The sequence below is a fragment of the Anomaloglossus baeobatrachus genome, chromosome 1 (genome assembly GCF_048569485.1).
Source record: "Anomaloglossus baeobatrachus isolate aAnoBae1 chromosome 1, aAnoBae1.hap1, whole genome shotgun sequence".
Classification (NCBI taxonomy): Eukaryota; Metazoa; Chordata; class Amphibia; order Anura; family Aromobatidae; genus Anomaloglossus; species Anomaloglossus baeobatrachus.
The window spans coordinates 948,238,022-948,262,188 of NC_134353.1; the positions used below are offsets into that span (position 1 = coordinate 948,238,022).

The window sequence follows — 24,167 nt, forward strand, 5'->3', positions numbered from 1 at the left end:
CATGTAGGAGGAAATGATTTAATTCTTACTTTTAGGGAGCTCATCAGAGGTATTAAGAATGATTTGTTGAGACTTTGGGTATCATTTCCAGGACTTATGACGGTCTGGTCAGAGATAGTCCCACGGCGGACATGGCGGATGGCTCGTTCAGTGGTAAAGGTTAATAAGGCCCTGACTACTAAGGTCAACAGGGCAATTTCTACGTTTGTGTCTAGGAATGGTGGGGTGGCAGTGCGTCACTTCGACTTGGAGGCCCTGGAAGAGGATTTTTGGTTGGCAGATGGGGTACACCTCAATGCGGTGGGCACGAACTTGTGGTTATGGAGGGTGCAGGACATAATTGAAAGGGCCATGGCATCGCCTGTTTGTGGGGTCTTGAGTATTTGAGGTTTCAAAATACTCTCGTTGGGATGGGTCCTCAAAGTTGGTTTAAATTGTACCGGGGATTCATGGAAATATGGATTCCTTAATTAGCCTGATTGGGTTGGTGGATTGGTGATTTGGGGGGACCACCGGCAATGGAATGTTGGGTCCCATTGTTTGTTAGCTAATTATACACTTCCTTCCCTTTTTTGTATTGGTGCTTACTAGTTTGCTTTTATGGCTCGGAGTAAGTGGGGTCAGTGGGAGGTTACTGTTATTACTGTTGGTAATCAGGAGATTTATGAGCTTCGAGGACCCCACCCATATACAGTACAGACCAAACGTTTGGACACACCTTCTCATACAAAGAGTTTTCTTTATTTTCATGAATCTGAAAATTGTAGATTCACATTAAAGGCATCAAAACTATGAATTAACACATGTGGAATGAAATACTTAGCAAAAAAGTGTGAAACAACTGAAAATATGTCTTCTATTCTAGGTTTTTCACAGTAGCCACCTTTTGCTTTGATTACTGCTTTGCACGCTCTTGGCATTCTCTTGATGAGCTTCAAGAGGTAGTCACCGGAAATTGTTCTCACTTCACAGGTGTGCCCTGTCAGGTTTAATAAGGGGGATTTCTTGCCTTATAAATGGGGTTGGGACCATCAGTTGTGTTGTGCAGAAGTCTGGTGGATACACAGCTGATAGTCCTACTGAATAGACTGTTAGAATTTGTATTATGGCAAGAAAAAAAGCAGCTAAGTAAAGAAAAACGAGTGGCCATCATTACTTTAAGAAATGAAGGTCAGTCAGTCTGAAAAATTGAGAAAACTTTGAAGGTGTCCCCAAGTTCAGTGGCAAAAACCATCAAACGCTACAAAGAAACTGGCTCACATGAGAACCCCCCCAGGAAAGGAAGACCAAGAGTCACCTCTGCTGCGAAGGATAAGTTTATCCAAGTCACCAGCCTCAGAAATCACAGGTTAACAGCAGCTCAGATTAGCGACCAGGTCAATGCCACACAGAGTTCTAGCAGCAGACACATCTCTAGAACAACTGTTAAGAGGAGACTTTGTGCAGCAGGCCTTCATGGTAAAATAACTGCTAGGAAACCACTGCTAAGGACAGGCAACAAGCAGAAGAGACTTATTTGGGCTAAAGAACACAAGGAATGGACATTAGACCAGTGGAAATCTGTGCTTTGGTCTGATGCGTCCAAATTTGAGATCTTTGGATCCAACCACCGTGTCTTTGTGCGATGCAGAAAAGGTGAAGGGATGGACTCTACATGCCTGGTTCCCACCGTGAAGCATGGAGGAGGAGGAGGTGTGATGGTGTGGGGATGCTTTGCTGTTGACACTGTTGGGGATGTATTCAAAATTGAAGGCATACTGAACCAGCGCCATGCTATTCCATCCGGTTTGCGTTTAGTTGGACCAACATTTATTTTTCAACAGGACAATGACCCCAAACACACCTCCAGGCTGTGTAAGGGCTATTTGACTAAGAAGGAGAGTGATGGGGTGCTACGCCAGATGACCTGGCTTCCACAGTCACCAGACCTGAACCCAATTGAGATAGTATGGGGTGAGCTGGACCGCAGAGTGACGGCAAAAGAGCCAACAAGTGCTAATCATCTCTGGCAACTCCTTCAAGACTGTTGGAAAACCATTTCCGGTGACTACCTCTTGAAGCTCATCAAGAGAATGTCAAGAGTGTGTAAAGCAGTAATCAAAGCAAAAGGCGGCTACTTTGAAGAACCTAGAATAGAAGACATATATTCAGTTGTTTCGCACTTTTTTGTTAAGTATTTCATTCCACATGTGTTAATAGTTTTGATGCCTTCAATGTGAATCTACAATTTTCAGGTCATGAAAATAAAGAAAACTCTTTGAATAAGAAGGTGTGTCCAAACTTTTGGTCTGTACTGTATATATATATATAAAAACACACACGCACACATATATACACAGTATATACAGTATATATGTTATTTCTGGATGTTCTATTTTGTTAAATAAATGGCTGCTGTGGCCATGTTATCCAATCTGGTGCCAGTGTCGTTCCTTCGTCCGATGGCGGATTGGGGGAAGAGTTGGGTCAAAAGGGCGTATATAGGGGTGATGAGATCCCGAGCATCGACTATACCAAAGTCATGTTCATGAGTCCTCCGTCAGGAAGACACTGAAAATCAGTGCTGTGCATGACAGGACTGCAAGGAGCAAGCCGCTGCTCCCCAAAAAGAACACCCGTCTGTGGTTTGCTAAAGATCACCTGGGAAAGCCGGTAAGCTAGAGATATTCTATTTTGTGGATGAATGAGATGTAAAATCGAGTTCTTTGTATAAATAAGCAGTGTTATGTTTGGAGAAAGAAAAACACAGAATTACTATCTTTAAAACTCCGTGGTGGTATCATGGAGGGGCCCTGTTGTGCTGCAGCGGAGCCAAGATGGCTGCAATTCATGATGGATCAATTAATTCTGAATTAGCAAAGAATATCTACAGACATGATAACAATTACCTAACCACGACAATTACCTAACCACAAATAAATGGCTGCAGAAGAATAAAGATGAAGTCCTGGAATGGCCGAGTCACAGTCCTGACCTTAATGCCAATAGAAATGTTGTGGAAGGAGCTGAGGTCAGCAGCTCATACATATGCTTGCGATCAATTGTACAATACGCTACAATTCTTGAGTATTGTGTATACTGTAAAATTCTTGTTGACATCACTTTATGGCAGTCATGGTTGACGGGTCATATGAAAACACTTCTTGACCCTCATGAAAGCTGGACACAAACCTCGGGAGATTAAGCTCTTATTCTTACAGTGCATGTTAGTCATCTCCCACAGACTGTTTCCCATGATTCTTCTTTCCTCTTGCAGACTGTTTCCCATGATTCTTCTTTTCTCCTGCAGACTGTTTCCCATGATTCTTCTTTCCTCTTGCAGACTGTTTCCCATGATTCTTCTTTTCTCCTGCAGACTCTTTCCCATGATTCTTCTTTCCTCCTGCAGACTGTTTCCCATGATTCTTCTTTCCTCTTGCAGACTGCTTCTCATGATTTTTCTTTCCTCCTGCAGACTGCTTCTCATGATTCTTCTTTTCTCCTGCAGACTGCTTCTCATGATTCTTCTTTCCTCCTGCAGACTGCTCCCCATGATTCTTCTTTCCTCTTGCAGACTGCTCCCCATGATTCTTCTTTCCTCCTGCAGACTGTTTCCCATGATTCTTCTTTCCTCTTGCAGACTGCTTCTCATGATTCTTCTTTCCTCCTGCAGACTGCTTCTCATGATTCTTCTTTTCTCCTGCAGACTGCTTCTCATGATTCTTCTTTCCTCTTGCAGACTGCTCCCCATGATTCTTCTTTCCTCCTGCAGACTGCTTCTCATGATTCTTCTTTTCTCCTGCAGACTGTTTCCCATGATTCTTCTTTTCTCCTGCAGACTGCTCCCCATGATTCTTCTTTCCTCTTGCAGACTGCTTCTCATGATTCTTCTTTCCTCCTGCAGACTGCTCCCCATGATTCTTCTTTCCTCCTGCAGACTGCTCCCCATGATTCTTCTTTCCTCCTGCAGACTGCTTCTCATGATTCTTCTTTTCTCCTGCAGACTGTTTCCCATGATTCTTCTTTTCTCCTGCAGACTGTTTCCCATGATTCTTCTTTCCTCCTGCAGACTGCTTCTCATGATTCTTCTTTTCTCCTGCAGACTGCTTCTCATGATTCTTCTTTTCTCCTGCAGACTGCTTCTCATGATTCTTCTTTTCTCCTGCAGACTGCTCCCCATGATTCTTCTTTCCTCCTGCAGACTGCTTCTCATGATTCTTCTTTTCTCCTGCAGACTGCTCCCCATGATTCTTCTTTTCTCCTGCAGACTGCTCCCCATGATTCTTCTTTTCTCCTGCAGACTGCTCCCCATGATTCTTCTTTTCTCCTGCAGACTGCTTCTCATGATTCTTCTTTTCTCCTGCAGACTGCTTCTCATGATTCTTCTTTTCTCCTGCAGACTGCTCCCCATGATTCTTCTTTCCTCCTGCAGACTGCTTCTCATGATTCTTCTTTTCTCCTGCAGACTGCTCCCCATGATTCTTCTTTTCTCCTGCAGACTGCTCCCCATGATTCTTCTTTTCTCCTGCAGACTGCTTCTCATGATTCTTCTTTTCTCCTGCAGACTGCTTCTCATGATTCTTCTTTCCTCCTGCAGACTGCTTCTCATGATTCTTCTTTTCTCCTGCAGACTGCTCCCCATGATTCTTCTTTCCTCCTGCAGACTGCTTCTCATGATTCTTCTTTTCTCCTGCAGACTGCTCCCCATGATTCTTCTTTTCTCCTGCAGACTGCTCCCCATGATTCTTCTTTTCTCCTGCAGACTGCTTCTCATGATTCTTCTTTTCTCCTGCAGACTGCTTCTCATGATTCTTCTTTCCTCCTGCAGACTGCTTCTCATGATTCTTCTTTTCTCCTGCAGACTGTTTCCCATGACTCTTCTTTCCTCCTGCAGACTGCTTCTCATGATTCTTCTTTCCTCCTGCAGACTGCTCCCCATGATTCTTCTTTCCTCCTGCAGACTGTTTCCCATGATTCTTCTTTTCTCCTGCAGACTGCTTCTCATGATTCTTCTTTTCTCCTGCAGACTGCTCCCCATGATTCTTCTTTCCTCCTGCAGACTGCTTCTCATGATTCTTCTTTCCTCCTGCAGACTGCTCCCCATGATTCTTCTTTCCTCCTGCAGACTGCTCCCCATGATTCTTCTTTTCTCCTGCAGACTGCTTCTCATGATTCTTCTTTCCTCCTGCAGACTGCTCCCCATGATTCTTCTTTCCTCCTGCAGACTGCTTCTCATGATTCTTCTTTCCTCCTGCAGACTGCTCCCCATGATTCTTCTTTCCTCCTGCAGACTGTTTCCCATGATTCTTCTTTCCTCCTGCAGACTGTTTCCCATGATTCTTCTTTCCTCCTGCAGACTGCTCCCCATGATTCTTCTTTTCTCCTGCAGACTGCTTCTCATGATTCTTCTTTTCTCCTGCAGACTGTTTCCCATGATTCTTCTTTCCTCTTGCAGACTGTTTCTCATGATTCTTCTTTCCTTTTGCAGACTGCTTCTCATGATTCTTCTTTCCTCCTGCAGACTGCTTCTCATGATTCTTCTTTCCTCCTGCAGATTGGTCCCCATGATTCTTCTTTTCTCCTGCAGACTGCTTCTCATGATTCTTCTTTTCTCCTGCAGACTGCTTCTCATGATTCTTCTTTTCTCCTGCAGACTGCTTCTCATGATTCTTCTTTTCTCCTATACGACTGTTTCCCATGACTCTTCTTTTCTCCTATACGACTGCTCCCCATGATTCGTCTTTTCTCCTATAGATTGCCCCCATGCTTCTTTTTGTCTGCCATAGACTGCTCCCGATGCTTTTCCTTTTCTTTCACAGGCTGGTCCTCATTTTTTTTTCTTTTCATCTAAAGAATGCTCCACATGCTTCCTCTTTTCACCCACAGTCTGATCACCAATTCCATACTTTCCCTTCCACAGACTGCTCACCATGCTTTTTTTCTCCTACAAACGGCTTCCCTGCTTCCTCTTGTAGACTACTCCCCTTGCTTCCCCTTTTCTTCCACAGTTGCTTACCATGTTTCCCCTTTTCTTTCACAGATTGCTCCCGTTCTCTTTCCTCCCACAGACTGCTCTCCTGCTTCCCCTTTCCTCCCACAGACTGCTCCCCTGCTTCCCCTTTCCTCCCACACACTGCTCTCCTGCTTCCACTTTTCTCCCAAAGTTGCTCCCTATGTGTCCCCTTTGCTCCAACAGACTGCTCCCCTACTTCCCCTTTCATCCCACTGACTGCTCCCCTCCTTCCCCTTTTCTCCCACAATTGCTCCAGTTCTCTTTCCTCTCACAGACTGCTCCCATGGCTGACTACTCTCTCACATAGACCGTTCTCTGTGGCTGCTCACAGACTGTTCCCCAGGAGCTCTCTTTTATAGACCACTTCCCAATGAGTGGACAGCCACACAGACATGTGGTGAATGTCCCAGGCACTGCTCCCGAGAGAGACCAGGACCAAGCCCAGCTCCTGGCATAAGGGCGTGGTCGGTATAACTGAGCACATTCAGGTTTGCCAGTAGCCTTTAGGAGAAGGTCATACAGGGACATTGCTTGCTGGATGCCATGGAGGGTTGGTGGAGATTGGGAGTCATCACTTGAATTTCCCACGACACCTTGTCTGTAACTGTAACCAACAAATTTGATGCTTCTTAAGAAAGGAAATTCTGTGAGTCTGCCACTAACGCCGGTGTCACACTTGCGAGTACCTTACGTGTATCTCGCGTGAGTCTCATGTTGCATCACCCGTCATGGACACACACTCTCCGGACAGAAGCATCTTGTCATGATTGACTCCTGGCTCAGCTGGAGCTGAGCCTTTTTTTTAGTTTCACTTCTGATGCAAGTCACGTTAGGGGTTAATCCTTTCTGCCTCGTTCTGGAGGTCAGGCTGCTTTATTAGGGCACTGTTTCTCTTGGACTTCGCCAGTGATACTTCTGGCTCTGCTGTGTTCTGCTCTTGAGTGACCTGTTGTCTGCCCTGCCCCCTCCTGACCTCCGTGTTCACCTGACCTGTTAACCTCCTCTGTTGTCTGTTTCCATCAGTGTCTCTCCCGCTGTCTCCCTGTTCGTTCCTTATCTGTTTACCTTTATGCTGTCTTGTCTTCCCACTCCCCCTCGCTTCTAGGCTCTGATTTCCCGGCTACTGACTATTTGCTTCCCTCTGACTACGTTTAGACTTTGCCCTTGTGTACTTACAAGACCTCATGTTGTGACACGGCTTTCTGACGATTCTACTGCCATCTGGTGGGCTTGACTAGTATTACCTCTGCTAGGGAATTCCCTGTTCATACGTTTCCTCCACTTTTACGCCCCCTAGTGGTTTACCAGCTAACTACCTTCTCAGATAGTTTCAGGAATCCTCTCAGTCCCACATTACTGCGCTGTACTGCTATTGTACATCTTAGAGTACAGAGTCACATTATCACTGGCCCTTACATTTTTACCCCTGTGGATCCGTTACGTATCCTTACGGATCAGATGTCTAATTTGACTCAAATGATCCAGGACTTATCCATTGAGCATAGAGCCCTAGCCTCTTCCCATACTCAACTCCAGGGGGAGCTTGCTGCTGCAGTAAAGGCTTTCCAGGGTTCCATGGCTCAATCACAGCCCGGTCCCGTAGATGTATCATTCCATTCTCCAGAACCCACGGTCATGCTCCCGGATAAGTTTTCCGGAGAGAAGGAGAGGTTTCACACGTTTCGGGAGAGCTGTAAATTACTTTTTTCTCTTAGACCCCGTTCCTCTGGGGATGATAGTCAGCGGGTGGGGATAATAATTTCCTTGCTTAGGGAGGGACCTCAGACTTGGGCCTTTTCTTTACCTCCGACAGCCCCTGAGCGTATGTCTGTGGATAGGTTTTTTGACGCCCTAGGACTTATTTATGATGAACCGGACCGGGTCATGGTGGCAGAGGACAGGATCATGGGTCTCTCTCAGGGTAGACGCACTGCAGAGTGGTATTGTTCTGAGTTCAGGCAGTGGTCTACGACGGTTTCCTGCAATGATTCTGCTCTGAGATGCCAGTTTAGGAGAGGACTCTCTGATCATCTCAAGGACGCTCTGGCCCTTCATCCTCCACCCAGTTCTTTGGAGGAGGCCATGACCCAGGCAGTACGGATGGATCGGAGGTTGCGGGAGAGAGGAGTGACCCTGCGGGAAACCTCATTATGCCCGGTCAAAGCTGAGGTTGTTTCACTTGCAGAGCCCATGGAGGTCAGTGCCACAGATTCCAAGGAGAAGGAGAGGAGACGACGATTGTGTTTCTACTGTGGAAGTCCGGGACATTGGAGGAAGGACTGTCCTACCTGTCCTCCTGCTACTAAACCGTCGGGAAACGCTTAGGTCTGGGTGATGTTCGAGGAGGTCACCCAGACCCTCAGGTACCCTTTTCCTCTTTCCAAAAAATTTTGCTTGAGGTGGAACTTGTAATAGGAGACTGTTGTATTCCAGCCTCTGCTTTCGTGGACTGTGGTTCCTCCATGAACTTCATTGACTCCAGTCTGGTTTCCAAAGCTAAGATAGGGACAGTTAGGCTAGAGACTCCGGTTCACATTATTGCTATTGATAGGACACCATTGTCACGAAATGTGGTTGAATTTGTCTGTGAGGAATTTTTGCTTAAAGTGGGGTCCCTTCATCAGGAACTTATTTCATGTTATATCATGGATAATCTCTCTGCGGGACTGGTGCTGGGATTCCCCTGGTTGCACATGCATAATCCTGTAATTGACTGGGACTCTCGCGATATTGTTAAATGGGGTCCTAAATGTTCTAATGGTTGTCTTACTGTTCAGGTGTCTTCAACTAATCTGGAGGGTATTCCGGAATACCTGAAGGATTTTGGAGACGTGTTCTCTGAAAAAGAGGCTGAGGTCCTGCCACCCCACCGTCCTTACGATTGTGCTATTAACCTGGTTCCAGGTGCCAAAATACCCAAGGCCCGTTTGTATAATCTTTCTGGCCCGGAACGCACTGCCATGAAAAATTACATATCCGATAGTTTACGTAAGGCACACTTCCGTCCTTCTGTCTCGCCTGTTGCTGCTGGGTTCTTTTTTGTTAAGAAGGATGGTGGCCTACGCCCTTGCCTCGATTTTCGGGAACTTAATAAGATCACGGTGAGAAATACCTATCCACTTCCACCCATCCCGGACCTCTATAATCAGTTAGCTGGAGCTAAATGGTTCTCCAAGCTTGATCTCAGGGGAGCCTATAACCTCATTCGCATTCAGGAAGGGGATGAGTGGAAAACGGCATTCCTTACCTCAGAGGGCCTTTTTGAAAACTTGGTCATGCCTTTCGGCCTTACTAATGCTCCTGCAGTGTTTCAGAATTTTATGAATGATATTTTCTCTGAATTTATTGGCCGTTTTATGGTTGTGTACCTAGATGATATTCTTGTCTTCTCGTCCAACAAAGAGTCTCATATTGATCATGTACGTACAATACTTCATAGGTTACGGGAGAATTCCCTATTTGCTAAACCTGAAAAATGTACTTTTTGTGTCCAAGAAATCACCTTTCTAGGTTTTATTCTGTCTGCTGATGGTTTTCGGATGGATCCCAGAAAAGTACAAGCCATTTATTTCAAATCTGTTTTATTATTAAGTTTATAAATCAAGCATACATCTTGAACATTTATAAAGATTATAAAACATAAACAGTGATCTCTCAGTTTCGGAATGACAAAAATAACATCACATTGTAGATTTCATTGGAACTCTATAAGCTATCCTTATGCTAACACTCCATGACAAACCATACACTAGAAATCAGAGTTCCAGCTAAACATGTCTTCCTGATAATTGACAAGACCACTCTCAGCATAAAACAATCCCCTTTTAAGTTATTGAATAAACATTTAAGAAAAAGTAGAAAACTAGAAAAAAAAAAAAAGAACAGATATAAGCTTAGAAAAGAAGGAATCAAATAGAGTGAAGAAAGTAGGGTAAAGAGGGGGTGGGGGAACAAAGTGTGTGGGGAGAGGGGAAGACAAGGTATGTCACCATTTCTCATCCCAAATAACCTGCCAGACTCACCGTGAACTCAGGAGACTCCATGAACGTAATCCACGGTCCCCACACTGTGATAAATTTTTCCGTGAGCCCATTAAGTTCAACTGTGAGTTCCTCCATTCTCTGGAGGTTTGCCATCTCCTCTACCCAGTCAGCTAACGTGGGGCATCTAGTCTGTTTCCAGTATCTGGGAATAATTATACGGGCTGCCGCTAAACAAAATCGCAGCAGGTCCCTCTTTTGTGACTTGAATGAACCTGGGAGGATAGAGAGGAGGGCCACCTGGGGAGATCTCTCCACCTCACCCCCACTCATATTTTTATACAGAGAAAACACTGAGTCCCAGAATGGTTGCAATTTAGCACAGCTCCACCATATATGTAACATAGACCCTTTTTCTGTACCACATCTCCAGCACATGTCGGACACTGAGGGAAAGATAGCATGCAATTTGGTCGGGTATTGGTACCACCTTGTGAGAATTTTATAGTTTTTCTCTTGGGCGGCACAAGCCAGAGAAAGTTTGTGGGTCCACAGAAACGCCCTGCTCCATCTGTCCTCCGAAATGTCCTCTCCCAGTTCCTCTCCCCATCTATAGACAAATTTGGGTTTGTCCGACATGTCTCTCTGGTTCAGCATTTTATAAATAAGAGAGATGACATGCCTGGGTGACGAACCCTGCAAGAACAATTTCTCAAATGGAGTAGGGGAGGTCCTCAACTTCCTCTCCCTGTCCTTGTTGGATAGAAACGATTTCAGCTGCATATATTCTATCCAGGAAACCTCTCTCCCTGTGGCCCGTAGAGATGCATAAGGGGGCAGGGTATTTCCCTGGAGCACATGAAAAAAACGAGTTTCCTCCACCCGAGCATATCCCAGAAATTTATTGGAATGAAGCCCCGGAGGGAACTCCTGGTTGCCGAAGAGGGGGGTAAGTGGACCCCTCCCCTGTGAGAGAGAACCCCTCTTAACCTCACCGTCCCACGTCCCCATCACTGTCCAAATAAACTCCATTCCCTTCTCTATCTGTGACCTACTCTCCTTTCCCATCCATGAGAGGAAGTGCAAAGGGACTCCCAATCCGTCCTGTTCGATCGCGACCCATTGTTTCGAGTTCCTATGGAAGTGCCAATCCATTATCCTCGTTAGAATAGTTGCCCTGTAGTATAACTGGAAATTTGGGAGCCCTGCCCCTCCATTATTTTTGTGTCTGGTAAGAGTTTTTATGCTTGTCCGAGGTCTTCTATTCCCCCAAACGAACCTTGACAAAGCCGTCCGAATTTTGGAAAAGTAACTCCCCGGCAGCTGAATAGGTACCGTTTGGAACAAGAAAAGAAACCTAGGAAGAACATCCATTTTAATAGCGTTGATACGCCCAAACCACGATAGTCTTTTTTTGTCGTACTTCTTTATTTGTTTTAATGTTTTGTTTATTGAAGCAAAAGAAGATAATAATTCACATACAACAGAAATCACAGTCTTCACTAACACAATAACATTCGCATCAGCTGCTTCCCGTTTTAACTCCATGACTCGAGTTACTCGTGTAATAGATTGAACCATCGGATACTGGGGAAGTCCGAATTATTTTAGTAGCCTGGTTTCTGTATTAAGCTGTAACATTTTTAACAACAAGTTCAAAGGAACAAGGGATAGAAAGAGGGGGGGAGCTAGAATCTTGAGCTTCAGTTCCAAAATTAAAGTTAGAGGGTTTAAGAGACAATAGGAAAGGGTGGAAAGAAAGAAAGGAGAGAAGAGAAAGAAAGGAGAGAAGAAAGGAGAGGATTTTGGTCCTAGATCCGATCAATCCGTGATAAGAATTATTAGACAGCTGTCACTCATCTCAATGGAGGGGGGTGAGGGGTGGCTCATAGGCCCCTATGTTGCCTTCTGCGAAGTCACTACTGCAAATTGAGGTTTAGACTTATAGACCTGCCAGCCCTCCCAGATCTGGAGGAAAGAGAGCATATTGTGGCGCGAGAGGGCTGAGAGTTCTTCGACGTGATATAATTGGTCGATCTTCATCAAGAGCTGCGCGAGAGTAGGGGTTTTCGTTGTGCGCCACAGTTGGGCTATGAGGAGCTTACAAGCTGAACTTACAAATGACGCCAGTTTTGAAGAAGCTTTATCTTTAGGCCACATTGGGAAGTTCAGAAGCATTTGTCCAGGTTCCAGGACCCCCTGTTTGCCTGTGAGTTCGGATATTAACTGTGATGCCATCCTCCAGAAGGTCTGGATAATCGGACAAGTCCACCACATGTGTAAATAAGTACCCTTGTCCCTCTCACATCGCCAGCATTGATTTGGATTGGAGGAGCTCCATGTACTAGACGAGGTGGGAACAATGTACCACCTCGTGATCACTTTAAATGAATTCTCTTGAACTCTCACACAACATGACGGACCGTGTGAGGCCTTGTAAATTTGGTTTGTTTGTAAATCAGTAAATGTAGAACTCGGGTCCCTTTCCCATCTTAGTACATATGCTCTCTTTGCCACCAGTTTTTTTGTAAGCAGGGTATGGTATAAGTTAGAAAGAATTTTCCTGGGTGCCCGGGTTTGCATGCAATAAGATTCGAATGCAGTTAAAGGTCTGTCGAGATGCGTATGAGGTAAGAATGGCTGAATCACATGTTTTAACTTTGTATGATGAAGAAACGTGAGCCTAGAGAGGCCTGGGTTCATACCCATCTCTCGTTCAGATATCAGAGCGCCGTCCACCAGAAGATCAGCTAACGGAGCATTCACCTTGTCGTACTTCTTTAAATCCCTAATTGTCCTCTCTAACAGGGGTAGAAAATTATGATGCATAATTTTTGTTGGATCCCGAGGTACAACTACCCCCAGATATTTTATAGCTGACGGTTGCCACTTAAAGGGAAAATTTTGGGTTGTACGGGCTAGATCTTCCGCCGACAGGGTCACATTCATAGCCTCTGATTTAGAGAAGTTCACTTTAAAATTACTTAAGTTACCAAACTCCTCGAACTCTTTGAGCAAAGACGGGAAGGATATGTGTGGCTGGGAAATAAACATGAGAAGGTCGTCAGCAAATAAAGCTAACTTGCGATTCCCTCCCCCGGCCTCTATCCCATGGATACTAGCATTATTTCTTATGGCGACCGCGAGATGCTCCATGACAATGACGTAGAGCAGAGGTGACAATGGACATCCTTGCCTTGTTCCATTGTGGACCTGAAACGATGACGACAGAAACCCATCCGTCCTAACTTTTGCTGAGGGTCTCGAATAAAGGGATGCAATCCTATCTAAAAAATTTTTGCCCAAACCCACCTGCTTTAGAGCGGCCATCATGAAATTCCAACTGACCCGGTCAAAGGCCTTCTCCGCATCCACTGAGAGTAAACACATGGGAAGAGAATGAGCCCTCGACCAGGTCATCAGGAGGAACAGTTTGTTGGTATTGTCACGCGCCTCCCGACCTTGTACGAACCCCACTTGATCTGTGTGTATTATCGCGGGCAAAGAAGGAGCAAGTCTGTTGGCTAAGGCTTTGGAAAAAAGTTTTAGGTCTAGATTGATCAGTGAAATGGGTCTGTAATTTGTAACTAACATGTGATCCTTCCCCGGTTTGGGGATAACACATATATGGGCTTCGAGAGATTGCGCCACCCATTGGGAATTTTCTGAGATGGAATTAAATACTTTAGTCAAGAACGGGGATAGCTGAGTTTGGAATATTTTATAAAATTTAGGGGTGAACCCATCTGGACCCGAACTTTTGCCTGAGGGAGATTCTTTAATGATAGATGCCACTTCTGCTTCTGTAAAGTCCGTCTCTAAATTTTCAACCTCAGCGCTGGGTATAACCGGTAGGGCCGTTCTGGATACGTAGTCGTTTATTTTATTTTCTAATGCGTCATGTGGCATGTCTCCAAATTTGCCCTTTATGTTATATAGGTCTCTATAATACTTTTGGAACTGTTCCGCGATGAGAGTTGGGTTCTGAGTCGAAGAGCCGTCTGCTTGTTTAATCATGGGAATGTGGCTGGGGTCTCCCCTAGGGTGTAGAATCCTAGCTAGTGGTCTACCACATTTATCTCAAAAATAGCAACAAAAAGAGGAGCTAAAAACTCCCCCAAAAATGTATTATAAAATGTACTCACAGCAAAAAAGGGCAACCAGTCCAGTTAGCCCAGGCCAACACATCTAATGCACAAACAGGATGCAGACAAGCCTCTCAACATGATGGACACTTCACAGGTGCAAGATAAATTGCACACCAGTGGCGCGCATAGGGCACTGTTCACACTTGTATGCGCATGGTGTCCAGCCAGCAACCTATTACCACGCCCTTACTATTAGATTAGGCGGGTTACCCGGACACTACACACTGCAGCACGCAAGGGACAGAAATTCCACTATGCACGGCCGTATTAAGAGGCCCGGCTGCACCCCGCATAGTCAAAGTGCAAAAAATACACATAAAATATATGTGAGGTATTAGTTTGTAAATTGGCCAATGTACGTAAGCCCACAATCCTCATCACGGATCCTCACGCTTGCGGGTCCCTACACTGATAAATATCAAAAATAGCAACAAAAAGAGGAGCTAAAAACTCCCCCAAAAATGTATTATAAAATGTACTCACAGCAAAAAAGGGCAACCAGTCCAGTTAGCCCAGGCCAACACATCTAATGCACAAACAGGATGCAGACAAGCCTCTCAACATGATGGACACTTCACAGGTGCAAGATAAATTGCACACCAGTGGCGCGCATAGGGCACTGTTCACACTTGTATGCGCATGGTGTCCAGCCAGCAACCTATTACCACGCCCTTACTATTAGATTAGGCGGGTTACCCGGACACTACACACTGCAGCCCTTGCGTGCTGCAGTGTGTAGTGTCCGGGTAACCCGCCTAATCTAATAGTAAGGGCGTGGTAATAGGTTGCTGGCTGGACACCATGCGCATACAAGTGTGAACAGTGCCCTATGCGCGCCACTGGTGTGCAATTTATCTTGCACCTGTGAAGTGTCCATCATGTTGAGAGGCTTGTCTGCATCCTGTTTGTGCATTAGATGTGTTGGCCTGGGCTAACTGGACTGGTTGCCCTTTTTTGCTGTGAGTACATACCACATTTATCTGCATACTCATAGAGGAATCTTTTTATTCTAGTCCTATGTCGCTCATACTGTCGGTCGAGAATCGATTTAAGCTCCTCTCTATTTTTGACTAGCTCCGCCAGTGTCAAAGGTGATAATGTCTTCTTATGGGCCCTTTCCAGATCTGAAATATTCTGAAGTAGGGACAAAATGGTTTGGGCTCTCTCTCTCTTAAGCCTAGCCCCATGTTTGATCAAAACCCCTCTCAACACACATTTAAGTGCCTCCCACTGCACGGGAAGGGCTGTGGGGTCTTCTGAGTGTATTTCTAAAAATTCATCAATCGTGTTCTGTAGATCCTTCATGCACCCCTGATCCCCAAGCAGACTATCGTTCAGCCGCCAAGACCACGGCCTCCCTGCCCCATCTGGGATAGTAAGGCTCAGGAATATAGGAGCGTGGTCAGACCAGGATATACTGCCTATAGAGGCCTGTATCTGCCAAGTCAGAGCCTTTTGGCTCACAAGAAACAGGTCTATGCGGCTGTACGAGGAGTGAGCCGGGGAGAAGTATGTGTAGTCACGCTCCACTGGGTGTAACGTGCTCCACACATCTACCAATCGAAGCTCTTGTATTGAGCGTTTAACTTTTGTTAGCTTTCTGAGAGAGAGAAAATTGTGTCCCGAAGTTGTATCTACCTTAGGGTCCAAAGTGAAGTTTAAATCGCCACCCACGATCACGGTCCCTTCTGCGAATTCATCCAATGATGACAGGAGAGAGCAGCAGGACGTCGCCGGATCTCTGTTTGGTAAATACCAATTGACAATGGTAAAGATAGATGAATTAACATTAATTTTCAGAAAAATGAATCTTCCCTCAGTGTCCACTCTCGTGTCCAGAACCGTGTGTACCAGGGCTTTATGGATGCCTATAGACACCCCTTTTGATTTTGACTCTGGGTTGGTGCTATAGACCCATTTGGTGTAATATCTGTCTTTAAAGTTAGGGAGGTGACCAGTTTTGAAATGTGTTTCCTGAATCAATAATATATGGACTCGTTTCTTATGCATGTCAAAGAATACCGGAGACCGTTTTTGCGGGACATTGAGGCCTCTCACATTCAATGAGCCAAAGGTAATGTGCGTCATTCTGAGGAGGAGGAACGGTGAGGAACCGGGAAGTAGGGTCAGAGGATGGGGATGGGACGAGAGGTGTGGGTGGAGAGAATAGAAAAGGTTAGGAGAGGGGGAGAGAAAAAAAAAAAAAAGAGGGGGGGGGTAGAAGGATTAAGTATATGAAGGAAACTACAAACAAAGAGAGAGTACCGTAGGCAAAAAGGTCAAAGCACCTCTTGCCTGTAGGGTCGTAACGTGACCCTTATACTTGGTCAAATAGACTAGAGGTAAATGCAGAAAAATAAGAATCTCTATATACCAGGGATGTTAATCCTACGCCACTACCCTGTGGCGTGTTATCCCAATCAGGGAGGGAACTTTCCACAAAGGAGCCCCCTGCCCTGGACTAAAAAACAACTTTTAACTATATATATTTTGATTTGCAACTAAAGCTCTGTATAAAGAAGGGAGAAGGGGCTTTGAGAGGGTATTGTACCTTATAATGTTGAGGGGCGCCCCCCATTACACCCAGGATGGAAGGAGGGAACCCCCCACCCCCCTGTCCAGGGCGATACAATAACCCCACAACGCGAAATTCCCATCAGGACCAGGGGATAGACTCCATCGTACTTTGATCCTATAACCAAAAACATACTAGAACAATTTAATCCACCATTCTCTTATACATCAGACCGGCCTCCCTCCTCTTTCTCTATGAGAGCCACGCATCCGATCACCGGCTGGGACGGTGACTCCCCCCCATTGGAAAGTCCGGCCAGTCCTCTATAGGCACTAATGGAATGTCCAAGGCCGCGATGAACGAGGGTAAATCCGCCGGAGACCGAAGAACATGCATTCGTCCCGCGTGCCGAACCTGCAGGCGGAAGGGGAACCCCCAGCTATATGGAAACTCGTATGAGCGGAGAATGTCCAGCAGAGGTTTAAGAGCTCTTCTCCTTTGTAAGGTAAAACGGGATAGATCTTGTAGAATCTGGATTTGGCTCCCCTCATACGATGGTGATACTCCACTGCGGAGCTTAAACAGAATGGCCTCCTTAATAACATAGCGGTGGACCCTACAGATCACATCCCGAGGTCGGTCGTTCTGGGCTGGTTTGGGGCCCAACGCTCTATGCGCTCTATCCAATTCCAGGGGTTGGCTTGATAGTTCACCCAGAATATTATTGAAGATCACTTGAAGGGTACCATGTAAGTCCTTGGACTCGACAGACTCAGGCAGGCCGCGCACTCTGAGATTGTTTCTTCGGCCCCTATTTTCAGCATCATCCATTGCTTCAACCACGTATTGTATTTGGCGGGAGTGTTGTTCTAATAGTGCCCCGTGGGCCTGTGAAGTGTCCTCCATATTCTGAATTTTAGCTGCCTGCACTTGACTCTGGGTGTCCACTCTCTCCACCTCCCCCTTCAGGGCTGACAGCTCTGTGCGGTACGCCTGCTCCAGCCTGGTTATATATGCCTCCATATCTTCCCTGGTGGGTATAGCTGAGAAACGTGCCCGCATCTCATTAAGCTCTGTCAGAACTCCTGACTCTTGTGTTGTTGTTATGGCTGGCCCTGGCCCTGCATGCTTGTCTGCATCTGGTAACTTTAGATTTATGTTGTGCTTCTCCCTGGGTATGGTCTCACTTCTGTCAGGGACCTGTAACTCATTTGCAGTGCAGTGTCCTCCCTCCTGAAATTCCTTACACTCCTGCATGTGTGTTATAGGAGAGGACGTTACTTCCCCCTCCAGAGGCCTCCAGGCTTCAGGGCTACTGTTTGTATCAGCAGGCACTTCCCCCGTGCTTCTCACTCCGGGTTTCCCCTGTACCTGCAATCTTGGGCTGTCTGGCCTTATCTTCTGTATCTCCTCTTCACTCTGGGTGGTCTCTCCTCTCAGTTGCGTCAGCTGCTGAGCCTTTCCCTGCATCTCCATAGCTGCCATCTCACTGCTGCACGCTGAGCTCACCTCGTGTGTAGCCTTAGCAGCCATCTTGGGTGCCACCTGTGAAGCTTCTCTCTGCCCCGGCCTGGATAAAAAGTGCTTGATCCCTCTCTCCTCCGATTGTGAAGCTCTGCTGCTGCACCCCTGGGATCTCCCTCGTCTCCTCCGCTGCATAGCCTGTGTTGCAGAGTCCTCAGTTGCGTGGATCATCAGTTATAAAGTCCAGTGGCAGGAGCTAAGACAAGTCACGTCCTCACTCCTTCATAGCCAGGACACGCCCCGTACAAGCCATTTATAATTGGATGCAACCCAGAGACCTCAAGGGTCTGCAGCGTTTTCTGGGTTTTGCCAATTATTACAGGAAATTTATTAAAGGGTTTTCTCAAGTGGTCAAGCCACTCACGGATCTCACCCGCAAGGGGGCTGATCTTAGGGAGTGGTCACCGCAGGCGATAGAAGCATTTCTGAGGTTAAAGGAATGTTTTATGACTGCTCCTGTACTTGTTCAACCTGACCTCTCTCAGCCGTTTATTGTGGAGGTTGATGCTTCAGAGGTGAGTGTGGGGGCGGTGCTCTCCCAAGGACCCGCTACTTTAACTAATTTAAGACCGTGTGCCTTCTTCTCCCAAAAATTTTCTTCTGCTGAGAAGAATTATGATGTGGGGAATCGAGAGTTGTTGGCCATAAAGTTGGCCTTCGAAGAATGGAGGCATTTTTTGGAGGGGGCTGTTCATCGGATCACTGTTATTACGGACCATAAAAACCTGTCTTACATCGAGTCTGCTAAATGGTTGACTCCTAGACAGGCTAGGTGGTCACTTTTTTTTTCCCATTTTCACTTTTCCATTACTTTTCGGCCCGGTTCTAAGAATGTTAAGGCGGATGCGTTATCTCGCAGTTTGGATCCGTTTTCGCCTCCCGAACCTCCTTCCTCCATTCTTCCTCATGGGGTAGTCGTTGCTGTTTTATCCTCCGGATTGGAGGCTGAGATTCGTGTTGCACAGGCATTGGCCCCTCCTTCATTGCCCGATGCCAAATTGTTTGTTCCTGTCCAGTTTTGATTACGGGGTCTCAGCTACTCGTAAGGCTATTGCCAGGTTGTTTTGGTGGCCCTCTATGTACTCCGATGTCGCCGTGTTTGTGTCTGCTTGTGATGCGTGTGCATGTGCTAAAGTTCCCCATAACCGGCCGGCCGGGGAATTAGTGCCCTTACCAATTCCGGATAGGCCCTGGACTCATTTGTCCATGGATTTTATCACTAATTTACCTGTTTCCGCTGGCAAGACTGTTGTTTGGGTGGTGGTGGACAGATTCAGCAAACAGGCGCATTTTGTTCCCTTGTCGGGATTACCTAATGCTGAGACTCTGTCCAAATTGTTTATTGAACAGGTGGTTAGATTGCATGGCATCCCTGTTAACATTGTGTCCGACAGGGGGGTTCAGTTTGTTTCCAAATTTTGGAGAGCATTTTGTAGACGGCTGGGTATTGAGTTGTCCTTTTCTTCATCTTACCATCCCGAGACCAATGGGCAGACTGAGAGAACTAATCAGTCATTAGAACAAATTCTGCGGAGTCTGGCTACGTCTCAGCAGGACGATTGGTGTTCCTCACTGCCTATGGCTGAGTTTGCTTTCAATAACCGGGCCAATCAGTCCACGGGTACTACTCCATTTTTTTGTAACTATGGATACCATCCCCATTTCGGTGAATTTTCCAGACTTGATTCTGGGTGTCCTGGGGCTGATTCTGCAGTTCAGCAGTTGGAGGAGGTTTGGAGGGAGGTCCGGCATAATGTTGAGGTGGCTTTAGGGCGGCAAATGCGCTCTGCTGACAAGAGACGATCGGTAGGATTTAATTTTCAGTTGGGGAATAAAGTTTGGTTGTCTACCAAAAACATTCGTCTGAGAATTCCTTCCACTAAGTTGGGTCCAAAATTTATTGGTCCGTATGAGATCATCGAGATTGTCAACCCAGTGGCTTTTCGTCTGCGGTTACCGCAGTCCTTTCGCATTTCTAATGTGTTTCACAAATCTCTGCTCAAGCCTTTTGTTCCTTCTGTTTCCGAGTGTCCTCATCCCCCTCCTCCCGTTTCGGTGGATGGTCAGATGGAACACGAGATTGAGCGCATCATCAATTCTCGGCGGGTCTGTAGTTCGCTTCAGTACTTGGTACATTGGAGGGGTTACGGACTGGAGGAGCGATCCTGGGTTCCGGCACAATCTGTCCATGCTGACCGACTTACTCGTACCTTTCATAGAAGGTTTCCTGGGAAACCTGGGGGTCCGGTGGCCCCCTCTTGAGCAGGGGGTACTGTCATGATTGACTCCTGGCTCAGCTGGAGCTGAGCCTTTTTTTTAGTTTCACTTCTGATGCAAGTCACGTTAGGGGTTAATCCTTTCTGCCTCTTTCTGGAGGTCAGGCTGCTTTATTAGGGCACTGTTTCTCTTGGACTTCACCAGTGATATTTCTGGCTCTGCTGTGTTCTGCTCTTGAGTGACCTGTTGTCTGCCCTGCCCCCTCCTGACCTCCGTGTTCACCTGACCTGTTAACCTCCTCTGTTCTCTGTTTCCATCAGTGTCTCTCCCGCTGTCTCCCTGTTCGTTCCTTATCTGTTTACCTTTATTATGTCTTGTCTTCCCACTCCCCCTCGCTTCTAGGCTCTGATTTCCCGGCTACTGACTATTTGCTTCCCTCTGACTACGTTTAGACTTTGCCCTTGTGTACTTACAAGACCTCATGTTGTGACACGGCTTTCTGACGATTCTACTGCCATCTGGTGGGCTTGACTAGTATTACCTCTGCTAGGGAATTCCCTGCTCATACGTTTCCTCCACTTTTACGCCCCCTAGTGGTTTACCAGCTAACTACCTTCTCAGATAGTTTCAGGAATCCTCTCAGTCCCACATTACTGCGCTGTACTGCTATTGTACATCTTAGAGTACAGCGTGACACATCTCAGCTGCATAGAGATGCATGCAACCGACCTACTCCTGTGAGGAGAGTGTGAGTCCGTGACAGGTGATGCAACGCGAGACTCGCGCGAGATACACGCGAAGCACTCGCAAGTGTGACACCAGCCTAAGGTTGTGTTCAGTGCGATTGGTCTGTGTGAGTTTATATTCAATTTATCTTCTACTGCATAAAATAAGAGGATAGTACATATTATGTTTCCCATAATTATCTCCAATAATTCTAATTTCTCCATTTGATTTTATTTTTAAATTATTTTTTCTATTCAGGTTCTTGCAATACACCATCCTTTATGTTGATTCTTTCCATATGGAAAAAAAATCTGTTTCACCAACCAAGGATGGATGGAGACAAGAAGAAGATGGCAGAGAGGATATTACACCTCACCCTAGAGATAATTTTCCATCTTACTGGAGAGGTGAGAGGTTCTGATGTCATCACATTACACCATTATCTATGTGAATAACAGAGGATATGACCGGGGAGGTGAGAGGCTCTGATGTCATCACATTACATCATTATCTATGGGAATAACAGAGGATATGACCGGGGAGGTGAGAGGTTCTGATGTCATCACATTACATCATTATCTATGGGAATAACAGAGGATATGACTGGGGAGGTGAGAGGTTCTGATGTCATCACATTACATCATTATCTATGGGGATAACAGAGGATATGACAGGGGAGGTGAGAGGCTCTGATGTCATCACATTACATCATTATCTATGGGAATAACAGAGGATATGACCGGGGAGGTGAGAGGTTCTGATGTCATCACATTACATCATTATCTATGGGAATAACAGAGGATATGACTGGGGAGGTGAGAGGTTCTGATGTCATCACATTACATCATTATCTATGGGAATAACAGAGGATATGACCGGGGAGGTGAGAGGTTCTGATGTCATCACATTACATCATTATCTATGGGAATAACAGAGGATATGACCGGGGAGGTGAGAGGCTCTGATGTCATCACATTACATCATTATCTATGGGAATAACAGAGGATATGACCGGGGAGGTGAGAGGCTGTGATGTCATCACATTACATCATTATCTATGGGGATAACAGAGGATATGACCGGGGAGGTGAGAGGTTCTGATGTCATCACATCACATCAGTATCTATGGGAATAACAGAGGATATGACCGGGGAGGTGATGGACCCTGGAAATGTCTGTAGTGATATTATTAATGTCTCCACACTCAGGATTACACAGTAGTGAAGACCTCTAGTGATCGCTGTCAGGCCCCTGTGCCTGAAGGACGGGGAGGAACCCTGAGCCCAATCCCGGGGCCTCCACCTCACCCCCGGATATATGAGGATATCAATGACCAGAAGATCCTAGAACTCACCAACAAGATGCTGGAGCTGCTGACTGGAGAGGTGACACTGCTGGGAATGCTGGGACATTATACAGGACGGCACTGGAGGATTCTGGCTGATGATGGTATCATTGTGTTGTCAGGTTCCTATAAGGTGTCAGGACGTCACCGTCTATTTCTCCATGGAGGAGTGGGAGTATCTAGAAGGACACAAGGACCGGTACAAGGAGGTGATGATGGAGGAGCCCCAGCCCCGCACATCACCAGGTAATAGACAGGACTGAATACACCCGGCCTATAATTATCTGTATGTAATAATGATGTCCGTCCTGTCTGTGTCTCCTGCAGCTCTCTCCAGTACGCGGATGACCCCAGAGAGATGTCCCGCTCCTCCTCCTCCTCCACAGGATCCTCAGGTAGATGGAGATCTCCCCTATGAGGTGTAGACGGCTGTGACCTCCTTGTGTTCAGTCTTGTTTTCTCCTCCAGTATTAGATGTTTTATACTTGTGTAATGAGAGCGGTGGAGACGGCAGGATCACAGCTGACCACAGACCTCACATGTCCGGATCTTATCACCATTATTCCCGGGGACTTCTACAATATTTTGTTTTGCAGTTTTTGGATCTGGATAAAGATCTGAACAATATTAATTCTCCAGAGAGAAATGTGAGGGGCGATCAGTGGAGTAACGAGGAGATCCCTACATCTCACCGCCCCGGTGAGTACAGACCACCCAATAACGCACACAAGTCACTGATTCCTCTCAGTCACCGGCCATCATTATTGTTAGTTTTATTCTCGTCATTCAGCCAAAATACAAAGTAAATATAAATGAAAATTCAATATTATTATAGGTAGCAAATGCATAAAATATGGATGCGAAATACATCCAGAATATGGATAGAAAAGAAACAAGAACTACATCTTCTATCTGCTGTTGAGTTATGGTAGTATTTGATTGGGATTTGTGAGCAGTGGGCTGCTGACTAAAGATTATTGGACCAATGAACGTAGAGCGGAGCCCACGACCTTAAGGGATTTGGACTTTTCTAGAACAGAGAGCTGATTACCTTGATCCCTTTGTTCTTATTGTTGTGTTTTATTAACTATTTCCTGGTTTGACAGTTTAAGGTACACAGAAGGCCAGGCACAAGATTGGTAATTAAAGTAAAGCAATCATTCCTGTACTCTTGTTCGTGTCTCAGGAGCTTCAAAATTAAGCCATTGTTCTCACAGTCACTAGTCCCATTATTCCATTATGTGGATGGGGATTTTAGACACAGTGGAGCAGTCACCACAGGAGTCTCACATGCAGTCACAGTTGAGGGGTTTGACCTTAGGAAAATATCTCCACCAATGCACAGTTAGCTTTGGGGGGGTGTTTCCTTGGGGACAGGCTCGATCCTGGGGGGGGGCAGCTTGGGGAACTTAGGACACTGACGAGAGAATGGAGGTTGTTGTTACAGGCTGGAGCTGGATACACACTTCATGGACGTGGCATCCATCCTCTGGAAAGCATAGGATGTGATTACAGACTATACCGGCAGGGAAACAAAAGTTGTGGGCCAACCAAAAGTTGGAAGACAGTGGGTATCACCTGGTATGGGGGCAGTAGAACTACCGTTCCCGGTTTTGGATCTCGTGGACTGTGGGCATCTCATTTTGGCCATCTCCCTGGAGTTGCTGTAAGACCTTGGATGGAAGAAATAAATATAATTGCATCATTAACCTGTCTAGGT

At 46.1% G+C, this 24,167-nt stretch overlaps 1 protein-coding gene across 1 annotated transcript in view; it reads left to right on the forward strand.

Annotated features, from left to right (window-relative positions):
* LOC142258443 (uncharacterized) overlaps positions 1–24,167 on the forward strand; it is a 263,726-nt gene that overhangs the window by 19,713 nt on the left and 219,846 nt on the right. The window contains exons 3-4 of the mRNA XM_075331089.1: positions 21,361–21,509; positions 22,311–22,487. Of these exons, the coding sequence (XP_075187204.1) occupies positions 21,384–21,509; positions 22,311–22,487 (303 nt within the window). The 5' untranslated portion in view covers positions 21,361–21,383. The remainder of the gene's footprint in view (positions 1–21,360; positions 21,510–22,310; positions 22,488–24,167) is intronic.